The 20,564-nt window shown below is 46.6% G+C and overlaps 2 protein-coding genes across 10 annotated transcripts; one reads left to right on the forward strand and one right to left on the reverse strand.

Moving 5' to 3' along the window:
* Nucleotides 1-61: 61 nt before the first annotated feature.
* aifm1 (apoptosis inducing factor mitochondrion associated 1) lies at nucleotides 62-19,284 on the reverse strand. 7 transcript variants are annotated; one of them, XM_061752389.1, is made up of 18 exons: nucleotides 19,174-19,284; nucleotides 8,007-8,143; nucleotides 7,299-7,416; nucleotides 7,032-7,139; nucleotides 5,434-5,587; nucleotides 4,329-4,456; nucleotides 4,124-4,254; nucleotides 3,903-3,993; nucleotides 3,313-3,397; nucleotides 3,178-3,254; nucleotides 2,911-3,019; nucleotides 2,741-2,848; nucleotides 2,556-2,644; nucleotides 2,316-2,456; nucleotides 1,826-1,968; nucleotides 1,032-1,156; nucleotides 481-674; nucleotides 62-384 (listed from the first exon to the last, which is right to left on the reverse strand). In XM_061752389.1, the coding sequence occupies exons 2-18, from the start codon at nucleotides 8,132-8,134 to the stop codon at nucleotides 313-315; spliced, it is 2,001 nt and encodes a 666-aa protein (XP_061608373.1). In that variant the 5' UTR covers nucleotides 8,135-8,143; nucleotides 19,174-19,284; the 3' UTR covers nucleotides 62-312. The 7 variants fall into 7 exon arrangements, with proteins under 7 accessions (XP_061608373.1, XP_061608376.1, XP_061608371.1 ...); XM_061752392.1 differs by having other exon boundaries at nucleotides 5,434-5,496; nucleotides 19,174-19,197; XM_061752387.1 differs by lacking the exon at nucleotides 19,174-19,284 and adding an exon at nucleotides 10,184-10,370 and having other exon boundaries at nucleotides 5,434-5,493.
* Nucleotides 11,655-19,804, forward strand: gab3 (GRB2 associated binding protein 3). 3 transcript variants are annotated; one of them, XM_061752402.1, is made up of 10 exons: nucleotides 11,655-12,075; nucleotides 14,216-14,516; nucleotides 15,475-15,619; nucleotides 15,706-16,145; nucleotides 16,258-16,307; nucleotides 17,378-17,621; nucleotides 17,783-17,873; nucleotides 18,122-18,212; nucleotides 19,236-19,355; nucleotides 19,448-19,804. In XM_061752402.1, exons 1-10 carry the CDS (start codon nucleotides 12,004-12,006, stop codon nucleotides 19,562-19,564), a joined length of 1,671 nt encoding a protein of 556 aa, XP_061608386.1. In that variant the 5' UTR covers nucleotides 11,655-12,003; the 3' UTR covers nucleotides 19,565-19,804. The 3 variants fall into 3 exon arrangements, with proteins under 3 accessions (XP_061608386.1, XP_061608385.1, XP_061608387.1); XM_061752401.1 differs by having other exon boundaries at nucleotides 11,668-12,075; nucleotides 17,375-17,621; XM_061752403.1 differs by lacking the exon at nucleotides 11,655-12,075 and adding an exon at nucleotides 12,604-12,761 and having other exon boundaries at nucleotides 17,375-17,621.
* The last annotated feature ends 760 nt before the right edge of the window (nucleotides 19,805-20,564 follow it).

A 20,564-nucleotide genomic window follows, 5' to 3' on the forward strand; every position in this document is an offset into this window, starting at 1 on the left:
GCTGGCTGCCCACATCCACGTTTGCGCCATCAAGAAAACAAGAATAAGGGGAAACGGTAGCTCCCAATTTAAAAATAGATTTTATTTCAGCCTTTCTCCCAATGAGCTGCCGTGACGGCTCTTAGACTGTTCCCGGAATTTTGAGACACAAACGTTTGACCCGGGCTGGGCGGGAATCGGAATTGTGGGCAATTTCAACTCAAGTATGAAAATAATTCAGTGAAATCATACGATCTACACAAATCTGGATCGGATATTGTAAAGGAGGAAGTTGCCAAAATGTCACTCCATTGCGGACGGTCCTCAAAAATCCTAATCCTCGTGGATGTTAAACAGCTTGGCGACTTCATTCAGGTCTGCATGTTCCTCGCCATCCTTGATGATCTACAGATGATAAAAGATGTAAAAAAAAAAAAAGAATAAATACAAATTCCCTGATCTTGAGATGCCTTTTTTTGGGTATTGAATAAAATTGTTCACCTTTCTTGCGATGGGCATTCGGTTGAAAACATTCCACAGGATGATGCCCACCACCACTTTGTCTCGCAGGTAGAAGATGACGCCTTTGCCGTAGTCGTCTTCGCGCGCCACGGCGGGCGCGGGCGCGGGCGCGGAGGGGGCCGCGGCGCTCGACGCCACGTCCTCGGTTTCGCTCTCCGAGCGGATGCCGGTTCCTGCGGCGCAGTTCCACAACACACACCAAAGCTGATCATTTGGTCCCACCTTCAGCAATATCGCCTAAAGTGCGCGTCTTAAAAGAACACACAGAAAAAGTTGGCATGTCCGCACGCGGGCGTCTGGGCGCGAGCCGTGGCCGACAGCGGCAGCTCCCGCGTGAGTGCGCTCACTGTGTTTGTGTCTTACTCTTCTCTTGCTACTCTATAAGCGCATCGGCGATTGTGGCGTTATATTACACTTAGCATAGCGTGAAACAATCGCTGGAAAAAAACGAATCTGCGACATAACAGGGACGCCAACAATGAGACGCAAACTAGCGGACACGCAACTCGATATTTCATGAGTGCTCGTACCAGACTTCTCAGTGACAGCTTTCGGGGTATCCTTGGCGGTGGCTTTGGCGAAGACCCCCACAGTGGGCAAACTGCTGTCCACAATCCCGATGGCCTCGTAACCTACGTCAGGACCGAGGTCGCTCCTGTTGCACAAAAGTGCGCAGATGAGTTCCATTCAAACAAGTCGCTTCAAAACTCATTTACAGACTCGAGCGGACGTTGTCAGAAGGCCAATTCCGACCGAATTTCGATATTGAAAAGGATTTTGATTTGAGACACTGAATTTAAGGTTTGCGTTTGCTCTAAGCTATAATCATCAAAATTCTAAAAAAATAAATACAATCATGAAATATTAATCCATTTTTAAAATGTTCCCACGTCGTCTGCTGGACAGGAATCCAACACTCGTTTTGACAAGACTATGTTGCGAGTGGCTTCTTTATTTCATTTAAGACCAACTCGTACGTCGTACCAACCGAGACTAAACCGGAGGCAATTTCGCCGAATAGCGTGGGACCACCGTGAAGTGCAGTGGAACTGCTACAATCCAATTCCCGTTCAGCGTGCAATCCAAAGTTCATAACCCGCAGCTCCACTTGCAACAAACTTTCACATCGGACTCGCCGCAACGCGAGACCGACACCGGAAGTGAGGTCCAGCGAGCACATTCAATATGAACTGCATTTGTTTCCAAATCTGGACCGGATGGCCTTTGACCGAACGCTGACTAGAGTCGTTTAGAAAATGTTCTGCTTGTTCCAATCTATTATTATCTATGATTATGATCTATTATTTGACGCGCTCACACGCACCAGAACATAGACTGATGCCAGTAGGGTTTGTCGGCTCCCGTCATGTTCTCCCCCGCCAGTCGGCCGCTGACGACGGCGTGGTCGTGGTGCTCCGCTCGTCGGCGGCCCAGCCTGATGTCGTAGAAACACGCGGCGTCTCCCGCCTGAAGCACGACAGCACGGGTGAGACTGTGAAACCGCTTTTGTAAAAAAAAAAAAAATAATAATAATAATAATACAGAGCGCTGCATGTGCTTTCCTCGCTGTGCCGTGACTTGAGCTCATCTCAAGGGGGCGCCGCCGTCACAAACGACATCTAGACATTCAACTCTCCACACTTACGGCAAATTCTTCTTAAGCTTAATTATCGAACAGTCGTTTCTAATATCCTTTTTGTTGACTTACCATATGAAAGACTCATTTTGAATTTTCCTCTTAAAAAGAAAAAGAAAAAGCCCTGACATCTGTCATTTGTAAATAATTATTAACGAGTAGTATATTATTAACCCACCACCCAAATGTTGGAGCGAGCTTGCAGCTCCGCATTGACTCGATAGCCGCCAAAGTCCGAGTCCACCTCCAGACCCGCCGACTTGGCGAGGTCCACGTTCGGCTCCAGGCCGACCGCCGCGACGATGTGATCCGTTTTCACCTACGACGTGAGTCACAAATTCAATTTAAAAAAAAAAAAAAAAAAAAGCTCTTACTTTTATTTTCTGCATTGCACTGGACTGGACTGGACTGGACTTACCAATCGGCCGTCCTTTAGTTTGATCTCCAATTGATCATCTTTGCAGGTGACAGATTTGACCAAAGCTTCTGAGAGGACTTTTACACCCTCTAGGAAATCAGATTGACAACGTTATCTAAATGGGGGAAACAAATGTTCCACTACGATTAGCTTTAGAAGAGCTACGACGCAAAAGCGAGGCAAACCCGTTTTGACTTTTTCCGTCGTCCAGTTGCTGAGATACTCGGGCAGAACTTTGCCCATGTTGCCCTTCTCGGGGAACATCTGGATCACCTCCAGACCGGAATCGTGAGCTGAAATGGGACAAGTTGTGGAAAGATGCACTTGACGCAGCTCAAGTGCATCTTCGCCTTACATCGCCGGCCGAGGGCGCAGGCCAGCTCGCTGCCCAAGAAGCCGCCGCCGATGACGGTGATGGACTTCGTGTTTCTGGAGACTTTATCTAAGGATCTGAAGTCCTCAATCTGCAGTGGGTAAAATGCAGAACATTGACATTTTTTTGCGGAATTGCAAAAACGCAAGACGAGCATAATTGCCGTCGAAATCTCCTACAGCGATACTTGCTTTTGCCCTGACAAAAGGCCCGGGTGAAGGTAGCGCCCCCTGGCGACTAAACACTGACCTTCCGGAACAAAGTTGTCCTGTTCTTCACCTCCTCGCCCGCTCGGTCTAGGACTTGCAAATTTCTCGGAACGCCGCCTAAAGCGAACTTGAAATGAGCTTTGACGCAGTGCTCATGCTCGCCGATGTGACGCACCTGTGGCAATCAAGCACTTGTCATAGGAAATCTCCGTGTCGTCGTCGAGTTTCACTTTATTTCCCCTCACATCCATGTGGACAACCTGAAATGAAACATTTGCTTTTTTTTTTTTTTTTTTTTTAAATGTCAAAAACCACACCAGAATTGGTGAATTTCACCAACTAGTGACAAATTCGGCCGTACCTGCACGTACAGAGATATTTTTCAAATCGACACTTCTTCAAAAATTCAAATGCCGAAGAATGCACAATTGCAGGCTGTCAAGCTCACGCCAACGCAACATGCGGCACCACAACCGCTAAGCGTAAGAGCGTTGTGGCAATTCAGAAAAGGAACAATAAATAGTGAAGTGAATGGAGGAAGAGAGACTCAAACTAAGTGGACCTACCCTTGAACATCACTTGAATATAAACAAGAAATAATCACTTCATGTATTCATGTATGCATGTGGCGGCAAAACAATTGTCTTCGTACAAACACAGACCCAAGTCTGACTTGCATCCAGCACAATCGATTTCTTCTTTTTGTATTGAGCATACAGTCGTCGTTAATGAAATGACTTTCAAGCAAATCAAAAACCAACCAACCTTTTTGCTGGTGAGAACGGCCACGCCTCCATTTTCCGCCTTGCTCAGTTCTTCCGGACTAATGTAGAACGACGGCGGCTGGAAGTAAATACTGCAGGATTTTCAAAAAAAAGCACGCTTGATGTCATTGTTTCATTTCCACCATTGTTGTGCGACGTGTGAGGAGATGACAAAACGCGGTCCGCTCTAATTGGGTTCGAATTTGACAACTCGCGACGTGCCTTCGTTCTTTCCCGTTCCACTGCTTGAAACGCAGCGTGTCCGTCACAGCGGGGTCGTCGGAGAACCACAGCTCTTTGGACAGAGGCGGCCTCATGTACGGGAGGTCCGGCTCGTCCGTCACGATCAAGACCTGCTCGTGGAGGTCACGGGTCGGGGTCACGGATAAAGTGCACCGAGCCGCTTTGGAGCGGAGGGCAAACTCACGCGGGCGCCGGGGTCTCTGGCTCGAATAGAGCGGGCAGCGGCGAAGGAGGCGGTCCCTCCGCCAATGAGGAGGTAGGGGGCGTGCCACGGGAGTGTGAGCGAGGGCTGTGCAGAGTCCCGTCTTGCGGCTAGCACCACACGCACATGCGCACACGCACAGAGGGAGAGACAGTCAGTGCACAACGGTTGATGAGCCGTACCGCTAAACCTCGCAAATCCCAAAAAGTAATGCGAGAAAAACAGAGAAATGAACATTATCCAAAAGCCCCCGGGTGTCTGCCCGCTTTCCGCTTCCACACGTCGCCGGAATCAAGTCTTAGCGCACTCTGCCGCAATGTCGGCCTGCGCGGGGGCCGCAGCGACACAAGCAGTTCCGACCGGATCAAGCGTCACAGAGGCGACGGTCCTGCTAGCATAGCAGCGACGTTAGTTTTTATGAGCTTACAGGTATTTCCGTCTCGCTCAACAGTCGACTACGTTGTTGGCACGCGCTCATTGATGGCGTCAAAGGGAAAGAAAGCGAACCCCAAAATGTCCCCTTCCATCGCCATCCCATTTTTCTACCCTTTTATGGGTTTTAAAAAAAAAAAAAAAACATGGCAGCTCCCACAAGCAAGCAAGTACGCAAATGCAGATGTGATTTTTCAAATGTATTTTTTAGAATAAATACTTTGTGTATTTGAGTAAACAGCAACTGACATGCTTTGACATCTTGGTTTTAGTTCCCCTTTAAAGGGACACCGTGTCACACTTTGAGTTGTTTGCTGGCCACAACCGATGCGTGCGTTGGTGTGGATGCGTTACGAGCTCTGCTAATAATCTGACACCTTCCCGTAAGCCAAGAATTTGAGATGGATTTATACAGAAGAGTGGCGACCCAGTCGTGGAGCGCCATCTTCAAACTGAAGTTGCCAGCTTGGTCTTTGTACAAGTAAGTAAACGCTGCCTACGTTAGCCTAAAGCTAACATTTTCCCACTCGGTTTTGTTCAACAGTGTTGTTTTTTTGACGCACGACGGCTACCGTTGTCGCAATGTGGGCGCGATTTGTTTGGATGCGATGCACAATTTCAACGCTACATGGGAGTAATTCCTACACAGTCTTACCCTCCTCAACTTGCGGCTCGGCAGGCGCTTCTTCCGCCGCTCCTCCGAACACAGGCCCGTCTGCTGTTGGGGCGATCCGCGGCACGAGCTTAGACTTAAAACTTGAGATGATTATTTCACGGGACAGACGTCGAAGGCTCATGCATTTGTTCACCTAGGTGGCGTGGATGCAAAGCACGCATCATCCAGTGAGTCATAGCTGGATGTTGCCCACTTCAACTAAACTTACTTCCTACATGGAACAACAGCACGCGGTCACAGATGAACGCTTTTGTTTTAAGTGCTCCTTTTGAATCCAAATGCAGCGGAACTAGTTCACTTGGAAGTCCAACTTCCAGCTATGCCCAAAGACAATATGTTGTTCCACACTGGAAACAATCGAGTACATAAAAGTGTGAAAGTATGACACGTTGCATTTGCTATCACGATGCCGCAACCACGTGGAGCCAGTCATCAACATGGTTTGCGTGTGTCAAGGTGCAAAGACAGCGACTGGCGCCGTGACAGGTTAATTTAACACCAAACCACGTGTGAAAACCACACGTGCACTTCAAACGGTAAATTGTCGAGCGGCTGAAGCTGCACATCGAGCGACGATGGGAACGAATTCCACCTCCAAAGCTTCACCAGTTAGCGTCCTCAGTTCCCAAACGGAAAAGGCGACGCAACACAGTGGTAAACATGAGCCGCCCGTGCCAGCTTTTTCGGAACGTGTTGCAGGCATAAAATTCCAAGTTAGTGATGATTTGCTAAAAACAATCAAGTTTAACAGTTTGCACATGAAATATCTTGCCTTTGTTGTGTATTCAATGAAATATAGGATGAACTTGATTTGCAAATCCTGGTTTTACATTCTGGTTTTATTTCTCTTTACCACAACGTCCCAACTTCATTGGAATTGGGGTTGTATATACTGCATTTGCGTGGCTTGTCTGCGGCCTCCGAGCTGGCCGGCTGGCTGGCTCCAAACCGCGAAATGACTTACCACATCACGCTCCTCAAAACGGGCCCAAACACGGCACAATTCTGGCTCCGAAACGCTGAGGAATTTCTCCCCAAATAAATGGAAGCCATTTATTCCTCCACTCGTCTGAGTTTGGCAGGCGATGCAAATGTTTGCACGTGACGCAGCTGCGCTGTCACTCGGCCAGTTTTCCCGTGATGAGTGGGCGTGTACCGAGTCGCCAACCACGAGGTGGGCAGGTGCTCGGATAAGTCGTAACTTTTGACATCCCAAACACACGGAAATCTGATGCGGTCGCTTTGCAAGCCTTATGCCGTTGATTGCCTTTTGACACCGGAGAGATGTCAAACTTTAACAGGGCACAGACTCATTTTGACTTATGTTATGCAGAAAACAGCTGGGGGGGGGGGGGGAAAGCATTTTGGTGGAAGTGGACCAGACCAATTTGTGCTAAGTGCTATTTAATATCGTTTTGTTTGAATGGCGAATTTATGGACTGACTTGATAAACTGCTTTACCCAAATTGACCAGTTGGTGTCACATGAGGGAAATACAAGTTTATGATGTCATGCAAAAGCCACTCAAAACCATTCCTGACATGAATTTGAAATGAATCCCAAATTCTGCAAATGACCTTGTGGAGGTTGAGTTGTCTCACTCGGCGCCGCTGACTCAGCGTCCGGCGCCGGACCGCTCGGCTCTCGCGACGGAGGTTTGACTTGAGCTTCCGCCTCGGCAACAGCTGAGCGACAAACAAGTGCGATGGACTTTACGAGCCAATATCAACAACTTTGACGTCCGCGACCAACACCAACAGACGGTATAAATCCTTGATCAGTCACAAACCAACAAACGTGCGTTGCAACAAAGCTCAACATCAGTAGAAAGCAATTGTTCTGACCGGGAGCTTCTGTGCGGATGCTCGTAGTTGCTTCTTTGGCGCGGCGATGCGGTCGAGATGAAATTTCTGCAATTCGTTCCTGATATCGTCGCTGGTCTCCTTTAACAGTTCTGTATGCCTGGAAAACAACCATTTGTTGATTTATTTAGTGCTCAGGCACTGACCGGCAAGGACTACAGTCGGAACCTTAAAGTAACGGCGCGCACACACACGCAGCGGACACAAAACGTTTACACACACCTGGTCAAATGTCAGGTCTTTTGTGATACAGGAAGTTCTCAAGAAATGGATTTAAGTACTCATAAATGAGCATTGGGCGAATACCTGCCTAATTTCGACATTAAAAACAATTTTCTTTGTTTCTTGATTGTTTGTTACGTAATATTGTAGTTTCTAGAGACGGCAAATTTGGGGTTTAACATTTGCCGTATGCAATGATAATCAAAATTATACATATGGAATATTTTACACTGTGTCGTACATCTCTAAATACGTTTCACTTTTTGAATTGGAATATCGAACTAAATTAAGCTTTTGATGCTATTCTAATTTACTGAGATTTCCCTGTATACAAAAAAAAATGAGGTTATAGGTCAAATTAATGATGGACAAAGCTTTTGTTTTTTTTTTTGGAACTATGGCATAACCTGGCATTTGAACAGGGGTGTGTAAACTTTTTCTGTCCACCGTACGGACGAGCTCACTCACATATATTGCTCCGCCAAGGCAGGTTCCGCCAACCAGAAGGACATAGAAGTGGTTTTGCCCGCCGCCGCCGCCGCCTGCAGGACCCGTCGCCATGTGAGCCGCAGGTACGTGTGCGGGCGTTCTGCCATTGTTCAAACCTGAAAACAATTGTTGATCCGTTCCCACAAAATCTATCAAGACATTTTGAACCCTGACGTATTTGGAGACTTTAGTGAATGGCACGAGACTTGTGTATTTGTGCTTCGACTTAAAACACCCGTCTGTAGACTAAAGGGTTAAATTATACAGTGTTTAAAGTTTAAAAATGCATCTATCCATCCATTTTCTGAGCCGCTTATCCTCACTTTAAAAGTAATTGATGAGATCTTATGTGACTACATCACACCGTGCAGTTTGCTGTTTATGTACAAGCCCAATTCCAATGAAGTTGGGACGTTGTGTTAAACATAAATAAAAACAGAATACAATGATTTGCAAATCATGTTCCACCTATATTCCATTGAGTACACTACAAAGACGCCCGTTTGGAACATCCCACAGGTGAGCAGGCTCATTGGGAACAGGTGGGTGCCATGATTGCTTCCTTGAATTGCTCCGTCATTCACAAGCGAAGATGGGGCGACGTTCACCTCTTTGCGAACAAGCGCGTGAGAAAATAGTCCAACAGTTTAACGACAATGTTCCTCAACGTACAATTGCAAGGAATTTAGGGATTTCATCATCTACGGTCCATAATATCGTCAAAAGGTTCAGAGAATCTGGAGAAATCGCTGCATGGAAGCGGCGAGGCCCAAAACCAACATTGAATGGCCGTGACCTTCGATCCCTCAGGCGGCACTGCATCAAAAACTGACATCAATGTGGAAAGGATATCACCACATGGGCTCAGGAACACTTTAGAAAACCAATGTCAGTCAATACAGTTCGGCGCTACGTCCGTAAGTGCAACTTGAAACTCTACTCTGCAAAGCAGAAGCCATTTATCAACAACACCCAGAAACGCCGCCGGCTTCTCTGGGCCCGAGCTCATCTAAGATGGACCGATGCAAAGTGGAAAAGTCTTCTGTGGTCCGACGAGTCCACATTTCAAATTGTTTTGGGAAATTCTAGACGTCGTGTTCTCTGGGCCAAAGAGGAAAAGAACCATCCGGACTGTTATGGACGCAAAGTTCAAAAGCCAGCAAACACAAGCAATTGGAAGAAATTATTGGCACACATCAAAATGCTTAACCTGTCACAATTGCTTCGAGTGATCCCCCTTCCTTCTCATGCAAAGGACTATTCCCTTTTCTTATTACACATGTACAGACTTGATTCGGGAGGAGGCCAGCAAAACAAACTTGTTGGCACCTAGTGAGGAATATGAAAGCAGCGTTATCCCAGCGGAGTGAAAAAGAGGAGAAGGCGAGAGAGAAACTCTTTTTTTCCCAATCAAAACTTCCAAAGGTTTCAAGCTCTTTCGCGGTGACACTAAATGACAGAGTCGACAACAGCGAGAGCCAGATGCTCTTTGCGGTTGCAGTAGCGCTGCTGTCAGTGTCAGCCAAGGGTGATGAAGTGGAGGGACACTTTTCATCACAAAGATGTGACTATTGAAGTGCTCAAAATGGTAAACCGTCTGAAATGTTGAGTCATGTTCGGATCAATTCCAATAACAGGCTCAATGACTGGGTTTGCTTGGGCATCACAATGGCAAAATATGCCCGGGACACACCAACTCTATGGCGACAGGGGCAGCGTTGCATAAAAGGTGCCCATATGATGAGGCAGAAAACTTGCACATCTCATTTTCTAACACATTCCCTCATTAACCGAAATTTTAGAAACGGCTCTCAATTCGATAAGTCTGCACCAATGCACACCACAACCATTCAAAATGATCAGACTGTTACGTCGGAGTATTCAATCCTCTGCTACAGTTGGCCCCACGTTAGCCCAAAACAAATGTTCTAACATTTTCAGCCAGGCATAACGCAGGGCAGAAACTATGAAATTGTCATTAACTTCAGGCAATATCATCGGTCGCGTGTTATTGGCTCTTTAAAATTGAAGGTCACACTTCGACCGAAAAGTCGCCACTGTAATTGATTTCCCGCAAATAAAACTCATAATATACAGAACAATAATTACGTACATAAGAAAAAGGCAGCAAGCTGTTGTGTGAAGTTGTCGCATACCTGTACGTCTGACATTTTGCCGACACAAGGTTGCCGAGGCTCCGGCAAAGGGAGCAAGCTTTCTCCACACGCTGCGACATTTGAGCATGATTGTGGCGACTCCGCTCGTCTCAATTCCACTCGACTCGCCGAGCTGCTGAAGCTAATCCCAAGCAAGGCCGGAGACAGGTCATGAGGTCATACGTTCCGAGGGATCATGGGTAATGGTAAAGAGCTTCTACGTTCGAGAGGGACACTATGGACAAAACTGACGAGACTAAAGATGGCACCCTAGCTCGCTAGTTCGGGAAATGCCCTGGCACTCTCATTTATTCACCTCTTTATTGTTGACTAAGGAAAATGCAACAGTCAATAAATGCGAAGATAATGTCAGTTTAACGCTAGGTGAACTTTGAGTCACATAAATGAAATTCTTCTTCTTCTTCTTCGAGGATCTTTGGCTTACGTCATTAATATTCACAAGCGCTTTGATTGGTCAAAAGCAGCCCAACATTCCCTCGGAACCAATGAAGGAGTAGTTTCCGTATTGAGCGCAGCTATGTAGACTAGACCAGCAACGGCTCAGCTAAGCGACGTGCCTGCGTGGCGGCCATGTTGGCATGGGCAACGTTCCCATCAAAGGCAATGCATGGAACTCTTAACCTGTTCATTGCTCAACCACTTTTTATGAGGTTTACTTTTTTGTCAACAGAACATATTAACAAAAGCCCCTAAAATATGTTTTACTTGTGGTAGGTCATTCCCAGTTCCCTTGTGATTATACAAGCATTATGCCGGTGTAGGTTTCCTTGCCGCCGACACACGTGGAATGCGCTGACGACTTTGCCCCTGCTAGCACCTCAAAAGGGGCGTGTCCTTGCAAAACACGTCACCCCCCCCCCCCCCCCCCCGCATGCGTGTAACGGCAGCCATATTTGAGCGGTACAAGTCTGCGGCGGTAGTGTGGTAGTTTACTCACTGGGCTATTCTAGTGGTTGAAATATAAAAACTATGAGATGATGGTGGAGGGCTGAATTTTGTTACAATAAGCATATCAAGATCAGCGAACAAACAGAGCTAACCATAAAAAAATGCACATTAAAATATTTGCATACTAGCACTATAATTCATAATATACAGATACTGATTCTCATATGAACTCAACATTATTCAGTCATTTGAAATGATTTTCTTATACTTTAGAAAGCGATGTTATAGTTTTTGGTGTACCACTTAAGAACCCCCAGAGGCACTAATATAATGACTGAATGGGCCCTCATGCAAACAGACAACATATGAAGGTTACAGATACTTGCGAACAGTTACACTTCATAGACAACAAGGACAACTAAGCTATAGAACTAAGACAAATTTACATTCAAAAGCTTTTTCTTGAACTTGGTGGAGTCCTATCATAGAATTTACTTTTCTTTAACCGACATTAGTTGAGCTTTGAAAAGAGCCATTTTATGTCATACTTGCACAAAGAGAGTATTGTGAAATGTTATGTACAAGAAACACTAAACAATGCATTCAAGATGAAGTCTTTTGACAGCAAGATGCAGAGTTTGTCTCTGATTAGTACAACTTGACCTTCCTCCCTGCTCGAGAGTCATCGTTTTTTTTTCCTGTCTTGACTTGAAAAGCTTCATCCCTTCTTGGCAACATAAACAGACGATAGTCTCGCTCCCCTTCTCTCTGTCAGTGTAATCAATTTCTTGACTTCCTCCTTTTGGAGTGGCTGGGCAGAATACCAGAACACAGGATATGCTTTACACTGCTCTCAGTTTCACAGCAGCAGCGGCAGCGGCGGCGAGGGGACGACACGCTCTGCAGTCAAGATGAGTGCTGGGGATGTGGTCTGCACTGGCTGGCTCATTAAATCGCCCCCGGAGAAGAAACTCAAGAGATTTGTGAGTAGAAGCACACACGGGACACTTGTTTTTGTCTCGTACCACTGCAGCAGCCTGACAGTAGAAATTCCAGCCAGGGCTATTGAGTCTTGTGCTCCACTGTTTGCGTGCGTGTATTAATAAGGATTAGAAACATATCCGTGTAGTCTTTTGCTAAGCACAGCTGCCATTCAGCCTCCTTTCTATTGTTTTCCTCATTCTTGCTGTTATTATGACCATATGCACTTATGACGGGAGCAATATATCACAAACGAACAAAACCGAAAACAGCACATCGCCTTGATCGGCGTGGCGTTGTTGGGGTCATGTGATGTGGGGCTGAGCCACTCACCGCATGTTTTTGCTGCAAGGATCGCGTGCATTGTGACACATGGGAAGTCACGTCAGCCTGGCCAGACATCAGTCATGGGCAGCAAGCAGAAATAGTCGCGCTTTATGGTGGCCTGCTTGCACTTCCTCTGTGAGGAGGAGGACGAGGAGGACGAGCAGGACGACGAGGAGGAGGAGGAGGAGGAGGAGGAGGAGGGAAAGTCGTCAAAACAAGTGAGGCTGGAAGTCTGTGTTAGTGGAAGGCGAGAAAAAGAAACTTCTTGAAGGACACCAGAGCAGTTCAGCTGGTGTCGGATCAGAGATGCCGTCCATGTTGATGAGTGCTGCGTGACTTTATTATTCAAATACTCTCACCGGTATGAAAATATCTGTTATCTTGCAGGTCACACTTATGGCGGCGGAGGGAAACTTTCTCTTATCAGGGGCCCGTTCACTTCCTGTACAGTCGTCAATGGACCATACTAAATTAATGAAAAGATACGATGAAACGATCGAACAGAATAACCAAACAATTATTGTTTTTTTTTTTTTTTTAAATAGTTTCTCAATGCTTTCATCTGTCTTTCGAATGACACGGTGCGGCGGCCGTATATGCCCGCCATGGGCGATTCCTGCCCCCCTGACATGAAGGCTTTCCAAAGTCTTGTTGTGTTTTTATGGCCTTTGGGTGCAAAAATGTAAATGAACCTTCCTTTACATCACCTCTAAGCCACTTCCTGTAATCCTCATGGATGAGGCCTCATTTGGTTTGAACGTAGATTGTCCCGCACTGGACGGCGGTATGCGGTTTCTGACTGACCATCAGCGACAACCAGAAACACAGCCGTCATTTTTTTTTTGTATGAATCGTAAAGTGGAATATTTGTGTTTGTTGTTGATAAACTATTGTGCTAGTTTTGTCAAAATGGCTGCTGTGAAAAAGGTCACGAAAACAACCAAGCCAGCGGTGGCCCGAGCACAACCTTTGCAGAGTATACCTTCGCCTTCTTTAAATTCCTTCATAAAATGAATTTGAATTCAACCCAATCTGAACTTTTAGTCTGATCTTCCGTCCAGCGCCATTTAAAGGGTCTCTTACAGATGAGTTTTTTTTCATAATCCTTCAGGACATGACAGCACACTGAGGCTGCGACACAGATAACGGGAACATCTGCTTTGTTAAGCATTCGCATTTCTAACAGCTCAAATGATCACTAATACGGTGTTGTTATTAGTTTCCCATGAATTGAGCGGTGTTGGCAGTAATTGTGGTTTGGCTTACCACTTCCTGATACGAACTGACGTGCAGGAGCAGATAATCGCCCTCACCCAAAAAAAAAAAGAAAAAAGAATCTGATGAAAATGAAGCCACAAAAGCCAAGTGTGAAAACACTTCATGCATTCAATGCATGAAGTGTGAATGTTCCTGTAACGCTGAACTGCAGCATTTACAAAAATTGAAGGAGTGGCTCCGAAATGCAGCAAGAGTGCAGAAGTCACATCAAACATAATTCTCATAGAAATGTGTTAAAACTCTTCAGTATTGTTTTCCAATCAGAAAGCAGTCATCAGCTCTATGCAAGTGCCGCTTTCTTTTGTTACGGTGAACATTTTCCGCTAAATACAGTGAACTTCCTCTTTGCGGGGAATTTCAGCAAAAGGTTCCCCTTAGTGAGCGTATTAAAAGCAAATTGAATTGGAAGTTGCAGAGTAAGCTGTGATCGACTGGTCATGACTAAAAAGGTGCTGATGGGGTTGGGTTGCACGAGCGGAGTCTTCAATTTGTACGACGCCCAAAATTGTATTTGACAATCGACCCTCTCTCCTGCAGGCATGGAGAAAACGTTGGTTTGTCCTGCGACGAGGTCGCATGAGCGGTAACCCCGACGTGCTGGAGTACTACCAAAGTAAGAGTTCCAAAAAGCCGATCCGCACCATCGACCTGAAAGAGTGCGAAGTGGAAATGCTGAACGGGCAGCTGGGGATCAAGCGCGAGTTCCAAGAGAAGCATCTCTTTGTGGTGAAGACCTCGGCTCGTATGTTCTACCTGGTGGCCAAGACTGAAGAGGAGATGAACAGCTGGATCAGCAGCATCAGCCACATATGCCAGTTTGGCAGCCAGGAGGAAGCAGGTAAAGCACATTTGTCACGCAAAAAGCACTCTTTCCATTCTCACTTCGACTTCCCGAGATGTTGGTCAACCTCGGAAGAAGACCAAAGGGCAGCGTGACGATGGAGTGACGAGCGTGGAATTATTATTGCGCAACTGAACTGAAATAATAGTAAAGAATCACACGGCCATGAGTTTGGAGATGTGGACTACAGCTACTCGGACTAATCGAAAAAAAATAATGAAATAAACCTCGTGTCGGAGCGGTTTTTCTGATATGGGCGATACGGGCGACATTCCTTCTCCGAGACGGTGGCTTCCACACGAGGCAGCGGAGCCCAATCCTCGCGCTCCCAGCGAGTGCCAAGTACTTGTTGGAAAGCTCTCAAGGCCCTCGATGCCGCGGATTCTGGGTGCAAAGAAGAACAACCCGGGAGACAAGATTTTGGTGCGGATGGATATCGCAGGTTTTTTTCAAGTGGCGACGGTTGAGGCGGCCATTTTTGATGTCACGTCGGTGTTTTTGAGAGAGAAATGTTGCACTCGGTCAAAAGGCGATTTCCATCGATGCGGACATTGGTCCTTGATGAGGTTTGTCCAGGTCGTGGCGCTTGAGGACTTTGGTTTTGTATTCCGGAATTGTAGATGGCGGCGGCTATCCTCCGGAGGTCATCAACGCTTCCGACCGGCGCGGCATTGTCATGGACAAAACGTAGCTTAGGAGCTGTGACGACGGAGGTTTTAGATTCTGTGCGGAAGCCAGCAAGGTTACAAAGCTCCCCATCCACGGTATCGCCTGTATATAATATTCATTTTTTTCCAATGCACTTGATGTTTATGAATTCGGATAAGGACCGGCATGTTTTGGTTGTTGTTGTTTTGTTCCTAGCGTTATACCATTTTGCCTTTTGGTGTCACCGTCGTGCGAGTACAAATTCCGAAAGAACATATTCTTCGTGCCACTTGTCTTTTGTCAACAGGGAGTTCGGAAGAAGGCTTTCCTCACACTCCGACATCACTTCGGCCGCCAAGCGACAGCTCGGGCCGAGTGTCTCCGTCCAGTCGACGTCCTGCGGATTATCTGGTCCTTTCACAGTGTGGGACAGGGAGCGGAAGCACTTGTAGGCACGTAAAAGCCCTTTCCCAAAATAACCCCCCGAAAAACGAAAACATTTTCCTTGTCACTGATTTTGACTTCCTCGTATCTGCAGACATAGCAGCTTTTCCAACTCAGAGACGTCTTTGGAGCATAAGTCAACAGAAGATGTTTTGAAGGACATTGTGCCCTCGCCTCCCTGCGGCGCTTCCTCATCGTTTCACTGCATTTCTCAGTTCGGCCTCAGTCCGAAACCCGGGGGGCTGGCCAACCCTCCTCTCAGCGCTCCGTGCGCAGCCCTCGCGCCACCTTCCTCTTCATCGCCACTACGTCTTTGCGCCGTGAGTGTCTTCCAGTTTGACCAGCCGTACCCCCGTGCGTCATTCGAGGCCGCCGATGACAGGCGAACGCCTCCTCCGCTGCCGCCGAAGCCTAACCATCTGTCCGACGAAGGCGTTCGCAGGCCGAGGGCCATGAGCGCGCGGCATTTCCCAAAACACCTTGCGCTGCTTTCCCGGAGGACTTCTTTGTCAAGCCTGGACCACTTTACAATCGGTACGCTTTGAGAGGAAAATCTAATTGATACATGCATACCGAGGCAGCGCACAAACTGAGGTGGCCGGATGAGAAAAGGATTTGTATTCAGCAATGTTTCTTTTTTTTTTAGGAAATGCTGACAGCAGATCAACAGGCAACAGAAGGCAGACTCTTAATTTGGTAAGACAATCAATCATGCCACGGGCGGCACAAGCTCAGTTTGAAGGCCAGGGCGATCCCCGTGCGCTTGAACGAGACACCGACCCCCCCAAATTTCATGGCTGTGCCGCATCAGCGTCTCTTCAGAATTTTCCAGCGGGCAACAAATCACCGGTCAATCACAGCACTGACACATCGAGACAGGCAGCCATTAGCACTCAACCAACTAGTTTTAGTCTACGGAAAGAAACAAATGTGCTAAAGAACAGTACTATGCAAAAGTCCACTTGCTTTTGTGATTTATTGACCTTTGGCACAGAGGTCATTATGACAAACAATAAGTTCCCAAACGCTTTGAAGGTTTTGTACTTGATTATCCATCTACTTTCTATCCCGCTTGTCCTCACCTATCGTCGCTGACTTTGCGCGAGAGCAATTTGCAAACCATTCCCACCTATGGATCATTTAAGAGTCCTAAAACGCTTTTGGAATGTTGGAGGAAGCCGTTCCGAGAAAATTCACACAAGCGTGGGGGGGGGGGGGGGGATGAAATGTTCACAAAAGACGAAGCCCGAACCTCAGAACTGTGAGGTTGTTTCTCGCTTGGTCAAAGTCGACTGAGTGGCGTTCTCGTTGGTTGGAGCGACAAATGTAATGGTGACCTAAGACTAATGCGGAGTGCTGTAAACGTAATGGAGTTGAATTTGAGCAGTAATGGTAATACCCCTACGCTGTCGAATTTCCTCTTCCTGTCGTCTGATGTGTAAGTTGTGCAACGCTTTGCTCCATGTCGCAGTTTGCCCGTGACTTCGTTTGGCGTTTGAAGCACGAAGGTTACTGCTATCCAAAAACGAGTGACAAGACTTACAGTAGTTGCGTTGAGAGATTTACAGTACGGGCTTTTTTTTTTTTTTTCCTTTCATACATATTGTTCAACCTGAAAAAGCGGTCTCCATTCTAATCGAAATCAAGACGAGCACGAACTGGGCCGCTCTCCCGCAGCTGACCGAACGCCCCTGGCGGCCAAATGGGAAACTGCACTGGCGTGACATTAGGATTCCCTTGTGACCTCTGCGTGTGTCTTTCAGCAGTCCCGTTTTAACACCGCACGGCTTCAAAGCCAGCCAGATGAGTCCGACGTCCCCATGGCTTCCGCATCTTCCTGTGTAAGCGTTATTGAAGGCGATGGTTACCTCCCCATGAGCCCCGCCGTCGGCATCCTCGAGACACGAGGCAAAGTCGAGGCCGCCGAGACGCTCGGCTCTCTCGCGCGCCAACCCGGGGGAGTGGCACCTCCTCCGATACACCGCCATCTCAAACCTTGCTTGAGGAGAGGTGAGCGTCACAGTGGACTGAATGTTCCGAGCCGTGAGCACACGAGCTACTGCATTTTGCAGCACTTTGCTAAAAATAGGCCGCTGGAAAGGCAAATGTCAGACCTTTGTCTGCATTTCGCGCCATATTAAAAGACCCCGTTGTCCTCTGTGGGTTCACAGCTCGACCCCCGCCTCTTGACTTGAGAGGCCTCTCCACAATCACTGAATGTCCCGCTCATCATCTTTTCAGCAGAACAAAGACGGAATCTTGGTGAGACCGATTGAAGCATCTGGAGTCTTCTTGTGCCTGTTGCGTCATATTTCATGCTCTACGGTGTAAACATACAGTAGCTATTGAAGTTGGCAAGGTGAAAACTTGCTTTTCGAATGAGATAACTTACTTTGTTTTTGGAACTAATGGAACAGTTACCGAGCGATATTTCAACACTTAAGATGTTAAATGAACACGGTCGCAACATATTTAATAACATTCTTTTATTCTTTTTTTTTTTGCTGTAGTTTTAGGTTTTCCGGAAAGTGTTTAGCTCACGAAGGAAGTCTCGAGAATGGGGACAATCCAAGCAATGAAGACGCATACTCTGCCACAACGGTAAAATATATATCAAATGAAACTAAGTACTCTAATCACATTTATACGTGTGTGTAGGCAGCACATGTTTTAGCCTTGACTCAAATACAGCTTACAGTATGTCATAATTGTAGTTTTAATCATTTCTGTATTGTGTAGTTTTGTATTTTAAAAAAAAATAATTATTATCCCCGCCTCTCGCCCAGCACCCCCGCGACCCGCGTGAGGAGAAGCGCTACAGAAAATGGATGAATTATTGAATTATTAAAGAAAGCAACATTACGCCTTAAGGCCTCTTTACACTCCCGCGGTCGGAATGCGGCCGACAACGCCCGCATTGCGTCAAATTGCCCCGCGCGGCCCCTCTGCGTCGCTTGACGCGCACGTGGCAAAAATAGTAGATGGCCGCGGAGATCATCTCTCGTGATTGGTCCGTTTAGTCACATGCTCTGATGACGTACTCTGCTTTCCTGGTTCTTCAATACCGCCATCTTTAAAATACAAAAAAAAAAAAAATGGAGGTGATCGAAGAGAGTCTGTGCATATCTATATGATGCTAGCACTAAAAATGATAAGGACGGCGTGAAATTTCCGCGGTGCTGGGTTTAGAGGTGTTGGCGTGCCAGCGAAGGTGGAAACTCACGAGGGACAAATACGTCCGCGTGAAGAGGAGAATAGACGCTGGCTAGCTTTCTACTAGTTTATGTCGTGGCTGTCTCCCCATGTACGGCATCAAACTTCGACGGGGTACGGGTAAGCAATTAAAGTAGCCTTCTTTAGGTTCCCAAGCATCGGCACGTTGTTAACGAGAATTCCGGTGCGGTTGTGTGCCGACACAGCACGGCAACAGCGTGGAAATAGCAGCAGTAAAGCTAACAGTTAAGTCATGGTTGTGTGGACACACTGTTGTTGTTGTTGTTGTTGTTGTTGTTTTAACTCTGTAACAGCTCGCCAAGTGCAAGAGAAATGCTTTTTGACATACCATAAACGTGGAACTTTAAACTTGATGACTCATCAGATCTTCGGCTGTTTCTCTGACTGCAGGAGTCGAGACCGCACTTCTCTCTCAGCGTGGACGGAGTCGTTCAACCTTGGGCAAGACGATCTAACCTCGACTACTTGTCACTGGATTTCAACTCGGCTTCGCCTTCTCCTGTGCAGAAGGTGGAACAGATGACACAAACGCAGTCGAGTGAGTCAACGTGACCTTCGACGTTCACCTCAACTCACCTCGGCCTCCTCGTTTGTCTCCGCAGAAGCCGCTTCTTTCTGACGAACACCGGGTGGACTACGTGCAGGTGGATGAGAGGAAGACTCAGGCACTACAAAACACTAAGATGGAGTGGACAGATGTGCGACAGTCCAAAACATAAGTGGCAACGTCACAATGAAAATATTAAACACATTTGGTTGGTTTGATGTTAAGATTGAAGTAAACGCTTCAGCATCTTGAACTTGCACTGGAAAAATAACAGTCAATCTGTTGTAACAGTTCTCATTGATCTGAAATGTAGCATCATGTCTTTGTGTATATTTGTGAAGCAATCATCGTGAAGAAGAAAGCTATTTTAATAATAAAAAAAAGGCATTCAGAATGACCTGAATCACACAGAGGTTTGCATTGCATTCTAAATTTTCCAACCATCCATCCGTCCTTCCATCTTCTACAACATTTGTCCGAATTCAAGTCGCAGGTGAGCTGAAGCCTCTGCCGGCCGACTTTGGGCGAGAGGCGGGTTACGCCCCGGATCGGTCGCAGGGCACAGTCTCACGTTTACATGTACTGTATGGATAACTTTAGAGTGTTCAAGAAACACGTCGCGGTACCCGAAGCTGGAGAGCCCAGAGAAAACCGTGCGAACATGAGGAGAACTTGAAGGCTCCACAAAGGAAGGCCTGAGCTGAGACCTCTCCACTGTGAGACAGATGTGCGTTCTGCTCATAAACATTCCATTCATCCAGACAATCATTTTCTATACCGCTTAGTCAAGATGACGGCAATGTTAAAAGAAAAAAAAAAAACTGATGGAGATCTTGAAAAAAATCATTTTTACTTTGAATTGTTCTACCTAATGACATTTCCCAGTCAGTACTTTTTTTTGTTTTGTTTTACTTCTGCTGGAGTAAAGGAGTTGAATAAGTACTTCTAGTTTTCCCCGAGTCTATCCGTAAGCCTACTTCTTCTAAGTACAAAGAACTGTAATACTTTTGCCACCGTTGCATTTAAACAGCCTCGCCCAAGCTCTTCAGATGGTGCCAAGCGATGACAAATTTTACTTTATTTGTTTTTCTACATGCAGTTTTGTGTGAAATGAACTTTGAACATGTACGCATATTTATGATAAAAAAAATATGATATAGCGTACATGGGTT

This window comes from Phyllopteryx taeniolatus, chromosome 17 (genome assembly GCF_024500385.1).
Source record: "Phyllopteryx taeniolatus isolate TA_2022b chromosome 17, UOR_Ptae_1.2, whole genome shotgun sequence".
Lineage (NCBI taxonomy): Eukaryota > Metazoa > Chordata > Actinopteri > Syngnathiformes > Syngnathidae > Phyllopteryx > Phyllopteryx taeniolatus.

What these genes read in the sequence shown, in the direction of transcription:
- aifm1 (XM_061752386.1), bottom strand. Translation starts at nt 10,271, where the DNA reads ATGCTCAAATGTCGCAGCGTGTGGAGAAAGCTTGCTCCCTTTGCCGGA. An exon ending in CAAGTGCTTGATTGCCACAG is followed by an intron (nt 3,255 to 3,312) that starts GTGCGTCACATC and finishes AGTTCGCTTTAG; the next exon opens with GCGGCGTTCCGAGAAATTTG. An exon ending in AGCTGTCACTGAGAAGTCTG is followed by an intron (nt 675 to 1,031) that starts GTACGAGCACTC and finishes ACTGCGCCGCAG; the next exon opens with GAACCGGCATCCGCTCGGAG.
- gab3 (XM_061752401.1), top strand. Translation starts at nt 12,004, where the DNA reads ATGAGTGCTGGGGATGTGGTCTGCACTGGCTGGCTCATTAAATCGCCC. An exon ending in TGGCAGCCAGGAGGAAGCAG is followed by an intron (nt 14,517 to 15,474) that starts GTAAAGCACATT and finishes TTTTGTCAACAG; the next exon opens with GGAGTTCGGAAGAAGGCTTT. An exon ending in GAAGGCAGACTCTTAATTTG is followed by an intron (nt 16,308 to 17,374) that starts GTAAGACAATCA and finishes TGTGTCTTTCAG; the next exon opens with CAGTCCCGTTTTAACACCGC.